At 39.9% G+C, this 11,256-nt stretch overlaps 3 protein-coding genes across 5 annotated transcripts; all 3 read left to right on the top strand.

Annotated features, from left to right (window-relative positions):
- The first annotated feature begins 24 nt into the window (after positions 1-24).
- Positions 25-4,054, top strand: LOC124315138 (probable 2-oxoglutarate dehydrogenase E1 component DHKTD1, mitochondrial). Of its 2 annotated transcripts, none has more exons than XM_046780587.1 (16): positions 25-245; positions 322-448; positions 511-935; positions 1,004-1,099; positions 1,163-1,310; positions 1,370-1,452; positions 1,513-1,795; positions 1,857-1,958; positions 2,030-2,189; positions 2,254-2,470; positions 2,542-2,684; positions 2,745-2,793; positions 2,859-2,924; positions 3,007-3,048; positions 3,110-3,261; positions 3,328-4,054. In XM_046780587.1, exons 1-16 carry the CDS (start codon positions 95-97, stop codon positions 3,877-3,879), a joined length of 2,796 nt encoding a protein of 931 aa, XP_046636543.1. In that variant the 5' UTR covers positions 25-94; the 3' UTR covers positions 3,880-4,054. The 2 variants fall into 2 exon arrangements, with proteins under 2 accessions (XP_046636543.1, XP_046636542.1); XM_046780586.1 differs by having other exon boundaries at positions 2,251-2,470.
- A 1,133-nt stretch (positions 4,055-5,187) lies between these two features.
- LOC124315162 (histone acetyltransferase KAT7-like) lies at positions 5,188-8,763 on the top strand. 2 transcript variants are annotated; one of them, XM_046780630.1, is made up of 10 exons: positions 5,188-5,327; positions 5,564-6,051; positions 6,115-6,284; positions 6,359-6,652; positions 6,715-6,852; positions 6,913-7,175; positions 7,237-7,463; positions 7,805-7,998; positions 8,064-8,150; positions 8,221-8,763. In XM_046780630.1, exons 1-10 carry the CDS (start codon positions 5,304-5,306, stop codon positions 8,589-8,591), a joined length of 2,256 nt encoding a protein of 751 aa, XP_046636586.1. In that variant the 5' UTR covers positions 5,188-5,303; the 3' UTR covers positions 8,592-8,763. The 2 variants fall into 2 exon arrangements, with proteins under 2 accessions (XP_046636586.1, XP_046636585.1); XM_046780629.1 differs by having other exon boundaries at positions 7,781-7,998.
- Positions 8,764-8,767: 4 nt separating this feature from the next.
- Positions 8,768-10,746, top strand: LOC124315315 (protein C12orf4-like). The gene is made up of 5 exons (XM_046780912.1): positions 8,768-8,957; positions 9,023-9,814; positions 9,873-9,980; positions 10,046-10,267; positions 10,365-10,746. Exons 1-5 carry the CDS (start codon positions 8,868-8,870, stop codon positions 10,551-10,553), a joined length of 1,401 nt encoding a protein of 466 aa, XP_046636868.1. The 5' UTR covers positions 8,768-8,867; the 3' UTR covers positions 10,554-10,746.
- The last annotated feature ends 510 nt before the right edge of the window (positions 10,747-11,256 follow it).

Here is an 11,256-nt window from a genome sequence, read left to right as displayed (position 1 = left end):
TACTTCTAGTACTTAGTCGGTAAATGAATTCCATGTTTAGCAGACAGAACAAATCCATAAACAAACACGTAAATCACGGTCCGATTGAAAAATAATGTCGAATTTAATTAGTTATAAGCGATTGATTGATCTTAAATATTTTCAACACTTATTTTCCCCTATATCTTCTTTTCGAGATTATCATAGTAAGCAGGGAGTTTTTGGTTTTAAACCCAAAATTCATAGTCATCCATCCAACAATGCTGGTAAAGTACTTGTTGCAATTTACAAAATTTGCCAATTACATTTTTGTATTGACCGTTTCTCTTTGTATCCTTTCAGTATTTGATGAAAACTCTACATTTGTTTCTCGAAATCAGAATCCTAACCTTTTAAGATTAGTTGAAGCATACCGCAGACATGGTCATTTAAAAGCAGCCATTGATCCACTTAATTTGCATGAAGCACAGTAATCAATTGAAAGAAATCAAAAATATTGGCATTGTCTTAAATTACTATCTTAACTATCAGAAATGTACCTGAACTGTGCCCATCATTCTATGGATTATCTGATGTTGATCACAATCTTAATGGGTTCCTAAATGGCTGGAAAACCAATGCTTCAACTTCTGATGTTGTGGATCAGTTGGAAAAATTGTATTGTAGTTCAACAGGAATTGAATTTATGCATGTAGAGTCCATTGAAGAAAGAGAGTGGCTAGTCAATGAATATGAAGCTATAAATTCCCAAGAAGTTGACTCTGTAACCAAGAAGGAAATTGCAGAAGCAATGATACTTTCTCAAAATTTCGATAACTTTGTTGGAGCTAAATTCCCAACAGTGAAACGTTATGGTGGTGAAGGCGCGGAGAGCTGTATACCTTTTTACAGGGAAATTTTCAAATTGGCGGCATCTTTCGATGCACATCATGTGTTTATGTGTATGGCTCATCGCGGTAAGTTTGAAAATGAAAAATGTTGTATTATTATATCATTCACTCCATAATGTGTTTAATTAAAACAGGACGATTAAATCTGCTAACGGGAATGTTAAATTGCCCATACGAACTCATGTTTAGCAAAATGAAAGGCCGAAACGAACTTCCAGCTGGAACTAAGGGTAAAATCTGAAATCTCTTAAAAAAGTACTAAGTTGATATTTATTGTATTTGTTAATTTTTAGGAATCGGAGATGTGTTGTCTCACTTAACAAGTGTCACCAAATTAAATTTTGATGGGAAAACTGTATCTGTAACCATGCTTCCAAATCCATCTCATTTAGAGGCTGCGAATCCTTTTACCGCTGGAAGAGTTCGCGCTGAACAACAAAAGTAAATATTAAAATTTCGGTTTTTGAATGGATTTTTAATTTTAATTTGCTTTGAAACAGAATTCAAGAGGGTGACTATGGTACTGGAAATATGGGTGATCGTGTGGTTTGCCTGCAGGTACATGGAGATGCTGCCGTTTCAGGTTTTCCCTTGTTTTAAACGATTTTTTTATATCTTTTTGCTCAATCTTTTTTCTTTGTAGGTCAAGGAGTTGTGCAAGAAACACTCGCATTTAGTCAAGTTCCACATTTCAATGTCGGAGGCTCTTTACACTTAATTGTCAACAATCAAGTTGGATACACCACACCTGCCGATCGTGGTCGTTCATCTCGTTATTGCAGTGATGTCGCTAAATCTATCGGAGTGCCGGTTATTCATGTAAATGGAGGTGATCCCGAAGCAGTTGTACGTGCCGCTCGATTGGCATGGAATTATAGGAAAACTTTCCAACGCGATATTTTCGTTGATGTGCTATGCTATAGAAGGTGTAGCGAAATTTTATTTGTTGTTCTTAAGACTTTAAATTAAATTATATTTAAATCGCAGATGGGGTCACAATGAAATGGACGAGCCAACGTTCACGAACCCTGTCATGTATTCAGCCATTCATTCTCGCAGCTGCTCTATCCCCGAAGCCTACTGTCAAAAGTACGATGAAAATGCGAAAAAGATAAGCATGGTTAAGATTACTAAACCATGTTGGAATTTCTATTTTATAGACTCGTTGAGGAAGGAGTCATGGATCAAGAAGCTAACCAAAACTTGTTAACCAATCACTCGAACCAAATGAGTTTCGCCTTCAAAGAAGCCGATTCATACTACCCCTCAGCAACACCGACCTATAGCCAAGTGGGAGAAGAACAGTCGAAATCACTCAAGGTTGTTTCATTTAATGGTTACTTAAACACAAGCGATTACGTTTATTTCTTGTTTGGTACAGCAGACGGCAACTGGAGACGTGACGTCCTGGGACACTGGTGTAAATCTCGATGTTTTACGATGGGTGGGGGCTAGATCTGTTCACATACCTAGTAATTTTTCGCTCCATCCGACCTTGAAGAGAGGTCACGTAGACGCCCGTCTCAACAAACTTTTGGCTGGAACTAACTTGGACTGGTCAACTGCTGAATCCTTGGCGATTGCTTCTCTGCTTTATCAAGGTTCTTTTGTTAAATATTCGTTAAAATGTTTGTGAAATATTTTTAAAAATAAATGTTTCTTTTAATGACAGGATACGACTGTCGAATTAGTGGGCAGGATGTTGGCCGTGGAACGTTCTCTCAGCGTCATTGCATGCTAGTAGACCAAAAATCGAACGAAATTTATATTCCTATGAACGACCTTAGTACAGATGGTACTCAGGGTCATCTGGAGGTACGTGACAACGTTCAATGTTAAATGTATGGTCAACATCATCCTATGTCGTTTTGGTAGGTTGCAAACAGCATTTTATCGGAAGAAGCCGTATTGGCATTCGAATATGGTATTTCTACGCGTGCAGATTTGGAGAAAAATCATTTGTTAATTTTTGGTTGTTTACTTCTTAAGGTAATAGCATTGGTCGTCCGGACGCCTTGTGCATTTGGGAGGCTCAGTTCGGAGATTTTTTCAATGGTCTGTATTAATTTTTTTTAATTATTATTATTTTAAATTTATACTCTTCAACTCCCGAAATATCTAATTTTTCCGAACGTAGGAGCTCAAATTATCATCGATACGTTTGTGACATCTGGAGAAAGTAAATTATTAAATTTCCAACGTATTTATTTGCATGTAAAAATAATGATGAATCTTGATAGCTAAATGGCAGCTCCAAAGTGGACTAGTGATGATATTGCCCCATGGGTTTGATGGTGCTGGACCTGAGCATTCTACATGTAGAATCGAACGTTTTTTGCAACTGACAGATAGTCGAGAAGATGTTGCTGACTGTGACGACATCAATATGCAGGTATATTCATTTTGTGAATGAAACATTTACCACGCTACTAAAATTTTCCGATATTTTGTGAGTTAGGTAGTTAATCCTACGACACCTGCCCAAATGTTTCACTTACTTCGCCGACAACTTATTCGTCCGTATCGCAAACCGCTCATCGTCGCTGGCCCAAAACTACTTCTCCGTTTCCCAGCAGCCGTTTCATCCTTGCAAGATCTAGCTCCTGGTACTTCATTTAAATCGGTCTTAGATGACAATTTGGAATCTCCTGCCAATGTCCGACGAGTAATCTTCGTCAGTGGCAAACATTACTACGCACTGAATCAGCAACGCCAAGAAAAAGGGGTGAAAGACGTGGCTATCATTCGTTTGGAAGAACTGTGTCCCTTTCCGGCTCTTGAGGTCCAGAAACTAGTAACCAAATATTCAAACGCTAAAGAATTTATCTGGAGTCAAGAGGAGCCCCGTAATGGAGGAGCTTGGAATTTTGTTGAGCCCCGTTTCCGTAACGTAGTGGGTATCAATTTACGCTACTCCGGTCGTCCAGTATTGGCAGCTCCTGCTGTCGGGGTTTCAGCCATTCACAAAGTCGAAGCTGCCAATTTAATGAAAGATATTTTTTCTAGTTAAACCTGTTTTGCATTCTCAAAGTGCATTATTGCTACGCTTTTTCTTTTTTAACTAATTATGTAAGCTTACAGTTGGTGCTTGATATTTTAAAAATTTATTTTGCGGAAGTTAACTACATACAATGATATTAAGGGGATTAGGAAAATAAATAAACGTTAATTGCTCAATTCCAAAATGAGTCTGAATCGTCGTCGCCTACGTTTCTGCCACTTAGCGGACCAGATATGGGATCATCAGCACCATCGGACTCGGAATCTAAACAGAAAGGCTTTATTTTTTGTGGTGATTGATGTGGGGAAACGTGTTGAGCGACTTCATCACTAATAACTGTTTCAATAGGTTGTAGCTTCCGGAAATCTTCGTCGTTGCTGCCTTTCTGAGATTCATCGTAAGTAGTAATGGGATTTGCTGCCGGGATTTCCGTTACGCTGCTCAAAGGAGTTTTGAGTTCGATGGTTGTTGGAATTTTGACATCTTTTTCTTGTTCCAAGTGATTCTCAAGGACTCCAATTGATTCTTCTTTTAATAATTCCAAATTTGACACAGCAATAGAAGGTGGATTTGGATAAGATTTTCTTTGCTTTGCCATGACATTTGGAGTAGAACTACTTGCTGGAATAAAATCATCCACTTGTGGAGATGCAACAATATTTTGAGCTGGCTGTTGAAAGTCTGGAACTGAAGTCAGGGGATGTTTATCCTGAATATGGCCTTGATGATGACTCAATGATTCATTTTGAAGTGCTGAATGACTATTTGAAACTTTGCTATCTCTAGTTTTATTGAGACTCTCTAAAGTATCTTGAGAATGAGGCACAGCAAGTGTAGAAGAACGAATGTTGAGGTGTGTGCTCTGATCACTTGCAAACTGCTGGGCATCCAATTCAGGAAAAGGAGATGGGGTATGAGGCCAAACACCTTCTTCATGCAAAGAATGTTGCTCTGAAGTTGAAGAGTTATGTGAAGTGTTCATTGCCATTTCTCTTGTGTGTTTTCTGCCGCTGTGACCAGTTAATGGACGTTCAAGCTCAAAGTCTGTCATGTCTGTAGCAATGTTTCTTTGAATTTGAGCCCACAAAACAGGATTCTGTTGCATAAGCATTCTTTCATATTGATTTCTCATCTGTTGGGCAACTTGAGTTTGAGCTACCAAATCAAATGATTTTGCTTCAAATTTCTTTAGTTTCACTAACAATCGACGATTGGACTCTCTTCCTTCTGCATCTTGTTTGCAAAACTGCTGATAAGAATATTTAATGCTTTCGCTAAAGCCTCCGACATTGAAATTCATGACAAACCGGTCACAACACAAACACAACAGCAGTTGAAAATGGCGGATAAATGTGTTGTCAATAAACAAACTAGAGCAGCTTCAAACATAGAGCAGTAACCCTGTCAAAAACTTTGGAGGAGTAAAAGGCAAAATGTCTAGCAAACCTAAAAAAAAGGTGCGTAAATAACGTTATTTTAGATGATTTAGCGTATGAAAGTGATAGATGTGTAATTTTCTTGTAATTAGTTTTCTTAAGAAAGCATTTTAAAAATCCAAATCCTTGTAAAATCGACAAAATACACAACCTGTTTGGAACCACTAGCCGAATAGAATTTCGTGTCAAAACTTTCATTTTACGTTATTGTTGACAGTTTATTCTTCGTGTTAATGATTTGTTTTTTTATGAAACAGGTGAGCAGTTCAGAAGACACAAGTTCCAGTAGCAGCAGTGATAGCAGTTCATCTTCTTCATCATCAGGAAGTGATTCTAGTAGTTCAGATTCTGAAAGTTCACAAGCTTCGGCACCAAAGCAGTGCAATAAAAAAAAAGTGAACCGAACACGAGTGTCCAGCACCAATTCCAGTTCAGATTCTGCTCCCAAGAAAGAAACTCCAGTTAAGAAGGAAGAACCCAAGAAAAAGCAAAATAATGCTCCGACAAAGGCAAAGCCACCTCAGCCATCAAAGAAACCAGCAGCTGCTGCAGTGCCTGCAAAAGCTGTTAAAAAGCCCCCTGCTAAGAACAGCACACCAGTCAAAAAGCAACCTCAACCAAGTTCAAGTGCAACCGTTTCTGAAGCAAGCAACAAAAGTCCTAAACTTCAGCAGAAGATGAGGAGTATTTTCAGCCCTGAAAATAGCAGCATGAGTAGTGATAGTGATGTTCCAACAAATCCCAAGTATGATATCATATGTGTAGTTGTTTTTGTGCAGTTGTGATATTCTCATTATAAAATTACCAGGAAAAGTGCAGTGTTGCAGTCATCTGAAGTATCAGATACAGACACAGAGTCTGGGAATCAGGTCAACCAACCCAAGTCAAAAGGTCCTCGTGCAAGAGTCCAACCCAGACCAGCAGCTAGGAAATCATCTGAAAGTGAAGCAGAGACCAAAACAAAGGGAAAACAGCCTGGTAATATTTTATTTGTGTATTTTTAAATTATTATTTAACGCTTCTACATACATAACGATTTTTCAATTGTATAGCGAGGAAATTAACGAGATCTTCCAGTGCCCGAATAAGAAAAAGTAAGCACGTCATTGGTAAAGTTTCCGATTCGGATTCCGAAGTCGAAGTTCCAGTCAGTAACAAATCGAGCAGTGCAACGGGTAAACGGAAACCAGCTGCTGCAAAGGGAAAATCGTCATCTATTGGCAATCGCAAACTTACACCCAAAGAAATCAGCAGCTACAGTGGCAGCGCTCCGTCTTCTCATGAGAGCTGTAACACTCCGTCAGTAGAAGAGAAGAAGTGCCCAATGGCTGGCTGCGATTCCTCAGGTATAGCTTTTGTAACTGATGATAGAGTTTGGATTTTTTAAATTATTTATTTTGATTGATAGGTCATTTAAATGGAAAAACTGACCGCCACTTAAGTTTGCAAGCCTGCCCATCTTATCACAATTTAACCATGTCTGAATGCGCTGCCCTACGTCTCAACGCAGAATCTCAAATAAACCACTGGTCCGCCATTAGTACAAGTAAGTACTTTGAATCATTTTTAATGCAAAGAAATTTATTTATCGCTTACCATTCACCAGATCGACAAGATTTTCATGTTCGAACTCCAAGATCACCGCGATCATCTGGCCCGACAAGTGAACAGTTAAAGGAACAACAAAAAGTACGCCAAGCACGCGCTCAAAAATCTGAACGAAAAGAAATCGATACATCAGCACCAGCCGAGCTGGACGAAAACGCAGAAGATAAGTGGAGAGAAAGAGAACCTAACCTAACCGGCCTCACCTCAGAATACGATCTGGCGTTATTCCGGGCATCCCAGGCTGAAGCCAGCACCAAATATGTGAGTACCCCATGTCTGTCGTATGTAAAACTAAGACTTATTACGCCAATTTTGATAACAGGAGGATGAACTGAAGAGTTTACCATCTGCGGGCGGTTTACGATTCATCGAGATGGGGAGGTTCGAGATGGAAGTTTGGTATCAAAGCCCGTATCCTGACGATTTAGCCCGGCTACCGAAACTCTACCTATGCGAGTTTTGTTTAGTGTATATGCGGTCACGTACCGTGTTGAGACGGCATGCCGCCAAGTGTGTCTGGAGACATCCACCTGGTGACGAGATTTATCGGTAAAGCGGAATATCTACATTAACTTTGTTACATCTATTTTTGCCAATTTTTCCTTTCCTATTCCTTGGAATTCCTTTCCCACCTTTTTATATCTCTTTCTCTCACCATTCTACGACAAATCGCCCTGGATCTTCTCCATCTCAGATTCATTGGAGGTTGAAACTTTTCCTTAGTAGAACAGCGACTTCCGATGCTGGCTCACGAATCGGATGGACGGAGTTTTAGCTTCGACACCGAACGACAGATCAGCCCTTCTTTTACCAATCCCAACCCCGATTTTTTGGCATTTAATTTTTAACACGCTATGCCTGACAAGGGCGCCTTTTCTATATAATTCCAGGAAAGAAAAGGTCAGCGTCTGGGAAGTGGACGGACAAGAAAAGAAAACCTACTGCCAGAATCTCTGCCTCTTGGCCAAGTGCTTCCTCGATACCAAAACTCTTTACTACGATGTCGAACCCTTTCTTTTCTATGTTATGACGGTCGCCGACTCGGAGGGCTGTCACAGTGTTGGATATTTCAGCAAAGAGAAAAGTAAATATCTTAATCTCTTAATCAGTTTGATGTCTTAATAATCTCCATTCTTTTTTTATGTACAGATTCTTTCCTCAATTACAATGTTTCGTGTATTATGACACTGCCTCCATACCAACGCCAAGGCTACGGTCGACTCTTGATCGATTTCAGTAAGTGAACCAGCACACACCGTTTGAAATATTGATACCCTAAAATATGGATTTGATATATTTTATTCAGGTTATTTGCTGACTCGAACGGAGGGTAAAGTTGGTTCGCCTGAAAAGCCGCTCTCCGATTTGGGTCTGATCTCTTACCGATCCTATTGGAAGGACGTGTTGTTGGAACATGTCTGCTCCTACCCGGGCAAAGAGATCTCCATCAAGGATCTTAGCCAAGAGATGGCCATCAATGCTTACGACATTGTCAGCACGTTGCAGGCACTGGGCATGATGAAGTATTGGAAAGGGAAGCACATAGTTTTGAAGAAACGAGACGTTATTGAAGAGTATCAGGAAAGAGCAAAGCGACGTGGGCCAGAGTGGAGGCACACTGATTCAAAGTACTTAAGATGGCGACCTTTTGTTGTGCCACAAGAGACGCCACCATGAAAAACATTTTTTTTTTTTTCAATTTAGCTGAAATTCGTGTTTATGTTCGTATAATAATATTTCGCTCACCCGTTTATCTTGCGCTACTGTTCTCTGTTACTTTCCCCATCCCCCCCCCCTGAAAAATAAAAGTGGTCGTTATTTCGCAACCAATAGATGGCAGTAGTTAATATTCACGTCACTATTTAGTCCACTCTGAAAAATTGTCAACAAACACCGAGTCTGAGAACAATTCCTGCTGAACTGTTAAAACATTTAACAGATTTTCGGCGTGTCATGGATGGCACTGATGTAATTAATCAAGCACTAGCTAGTATTATTGACACGGAATTAGTCGCCAAACAACTAGAACAAGCATTCAAAGATGTGAGTATGTTTAAATATAAAGACATCTTCATCTGTCTAATGCCCACCCCCTTTTTGTTTTTCAGGAAATTCTTGCCAATGCATCGAGTGAGCAAGTTTCAGATGAGGAAGTTATGGCTGATGTATATCAAAGAGTTCTTTTGTCACCAGCAGTTGAATCGCTTCTAACCCAAGAGTATGAACTCTCTGTTCAGATGCAAGATCTTGTTGATGAGCAGGAGAGAGAATGGCAATATTTGACTCAGAGACAGACTGAAGAACTGTGCTATGCGGTTGATCAATTGACGGAAGTAGAAGTCAATGAAATTTCAGTTCGTCACTGCGAAGAGAGGCAAATCTTTGAAAGTGGGTGGGAAAGCAGGCTCGTAAATGTTCAAGAAACCCAAAAAATCCATTTCAGAGAATGGCTACTTGGTATGGCTGAAATTGTTGAAACTGGAGGGCAGTTGCCAATACGCCCTGAAGACGATTTCGAACAAGTTGCATCTGACCCCGAGAATCTCGATATTCCCAGCGTTTTCCGATTAGAAGAGAGTTTTACCATTCAACTAGGGGCTCAAATGAAGCAAAGCCACAACTTGAGATTGATATCTGCTGACGTATTAGATCTCTGCAGGCTACCATTGACGAGTCGTAATGATCCACAACGTCTTCAAATGGCTCTATCGCTCTATTCGAGTAACCAGAGTGGACTGGTTCTATTAGTAGATGATCGGTTGTCAGCTTACACAGGAATGGAGAAAGAATTCCTTCGAATTTGTCGCAGAGGAGCCGAACTCCATTTTCCTCGGGCCGATTTGCAGCTTGAAAATGCTCGAAACACTTTCTCAACAAACGCTTTTAAATGGCGACAACAGGTTCTATTCTTATATCACATATTTTATTGTATGTATTTAATATGATTTTATTATCTAGATTTCAAATCGCCGGATGAATGAATTGGAATCAAACGGTGGACAACCCAAAACGAAAACTCCTCGACTAGGTGACATGTATGTGAGCCGACACTCAAATCTGGCCCAGGTAATTATTTTATTTGCAAAATAATAATAGAAATATATATAGCTTGACATGAAATCTATTTTTAGGTGCACGTCGTTTTCCATTTAGTCTCTGACGATAGCGTTCGATCGAACGAAATCAATTCACGTCACCCGGTCCTTTTGGGACTTCGTCACATTCTGCGGACAGCTGTCGTTTCCGATATCACGACCTTGACAATTCCTTTGCTTCTAGTTCACGAGCTTAGCGAAGAGATGACTGTGCCGTGGTGTTTACGTCGAGCTGAGCTTGTCTTCAAATGCGTCAAGGTAGAATTAGAATAATTAAGGGGATAAAAAGAGCACAACAACAAAAAGGCACATCATTTGTCAAAAAATAAATAAATAATTCTTGGGGCTTTTACAGGGTTTCATGATGGAAACGGCTTCATACGGAGCTGGCGTGGATAGCCGAGGTAGCGGTTCGTCGCCAACGCTGCAATTCCTGCTTCCTCGTGACGCTGCAGACGAAGTGTTTCACGCTTTAGCCGCTATGCTTCCTGGTGTCTTTCGTGTCTCAAATCCGTTGGTTCTGCGTTCAGATGCGGTTCGATGAGTCAACTGCAGTAATGGCCATCTTGCTCCTAAAAGGTGGTTATCTGACTATATATATCTTATCTCCTATTCCATCAACCCAAATGAAGCCGAATTGCATTTACTGTATATGCAAGCGATCAATATCTCTATTGAAAATTGTATCATAGAGGGCTCTATCGAGTTATGCCGTAATAAAGTTTCAGCGCCCTGTGCTTTGCCTTTCCTTGGAGGAATAGAAATAATTACGGAACATGGGGGCAGAGAAATCCCTTTAGTTTAGAAGGGGGGAGGACCTTGAGCAGCTGATCCGATTACAGGTGAGAGAGTGTGTATATAAATTCTGCTTTTTTGTTCTACAGTTAAATATGGGCTAGTCGCGTAACACATTGTACAACGAAGAAAACTGAAAACTTTTCAGAGAACTTGAAAAGAAATTCCATACTCGGGGCCAAAAGGATCACGAATGTATGATTTCTGTTATATAAGTTGTAAAGTTTTCATTGTTCAATGAGATTGCGTATTATTCGATGGCCTACTTTTCGGCATTAATGGCGTCTGCGTGCGAAAAAAAAAAATGTGCAAATAACACGTCCTGGGCTACGACGTCAAATATAGAATAGGAGCAGCCAGAAGGGCAGTAGAGTTCCTGCTTTTTCCTCCATGGTAGGAAAAGCATGACTTTGGAAACAAGCCAAAATAAGAAAAAAAGAGCTTTTTTGTCA

This window comes from Daphnia pulicaria, chromosome 11 (genome assembly GCF_021234035.1).
Source record: "Daphnia pulicaria isolate SC F1-1A chromosome 11, SC_F0-13Bv2, whole genome shotgun sequence".
In the NCBI taxonomy this organism is placed as follows: domain Eukaryota; kingdom Metazoa; phylum Arthropoda; class Branchiopoda; order Diplostraca; family Daphniidae; genus Daphnia; species Daphnia pulicaria.
Note: the sequence above shows the minus strand (reverse complement) of the source record. Positions and strands in the feature narration are given on the sequence as shown.

Excerpts from the sequence above, each read along its gene's own strand:
- LOC124315138 (XM_046780586.1), top strand. The coding sequence starts at position 95 with ATGTCGAATTTAATTAGTTATAAGCGATTGATTGATCTTAAATATTTT. Across the intron at positions 2,685-2,744 it reads GTACTCAGGGTCATCTGGAG|GTTGCAAACAGCATTTTATC; the intron begins GTACGTGACAAC and ends TCGTTTTGGTAG. Across the intron at positions 2,794-2,858 it reads CGTATTGGCATTCGAATATG|GTAATAGCATTGGTCGTCCG; the intron begins GTATTTCTACGC and ends TTACTTCTTAAG.
- LOC124315162 (XM_046780629.1), top strand. The coding sequence starts at position 5,304 with ATGTCTAGCAAACCTAAAAAAAAG. Across the intron at positions 6,653-6,714 it reads GGCTGGCTGCGATTCCTCAG|GTCATTTAAATGGAAAAACT; the intron begins GTATAGCTTTTG and ends TTTGATTGATAG. Across the intron at positions 7,176-7,236 it reads CTGAAGCCAGCACCAAATAT|GAGGATGAACTGAAGAGTTT; the intron begins GTGAGTACCCCA and ends TTTTGATAACAG.
- LOC124315315 (XM_046780912.1), top strand. The coding sequence starts at position 8,868 with ATGGATGGCACTGATGTAATTAATCAAGCACTAGCTAGTATTATTGAC. Across the intron at positions 9,815-9,872 it reads CTTTTAAATGGCGACAACAG|ATTTCAAATCGCCGGATGAA; the intron begins GTTCTATTCTTA and ends TTTATTATCTAG. Across the intron at positions 10,268-10,364 it reads TTGTCTTCAAATGCGTCAAG|GGTTTCATGATGGAAACGGC; the intron begins GTAGAATTAGAA and ends GGGCTTTTACAG.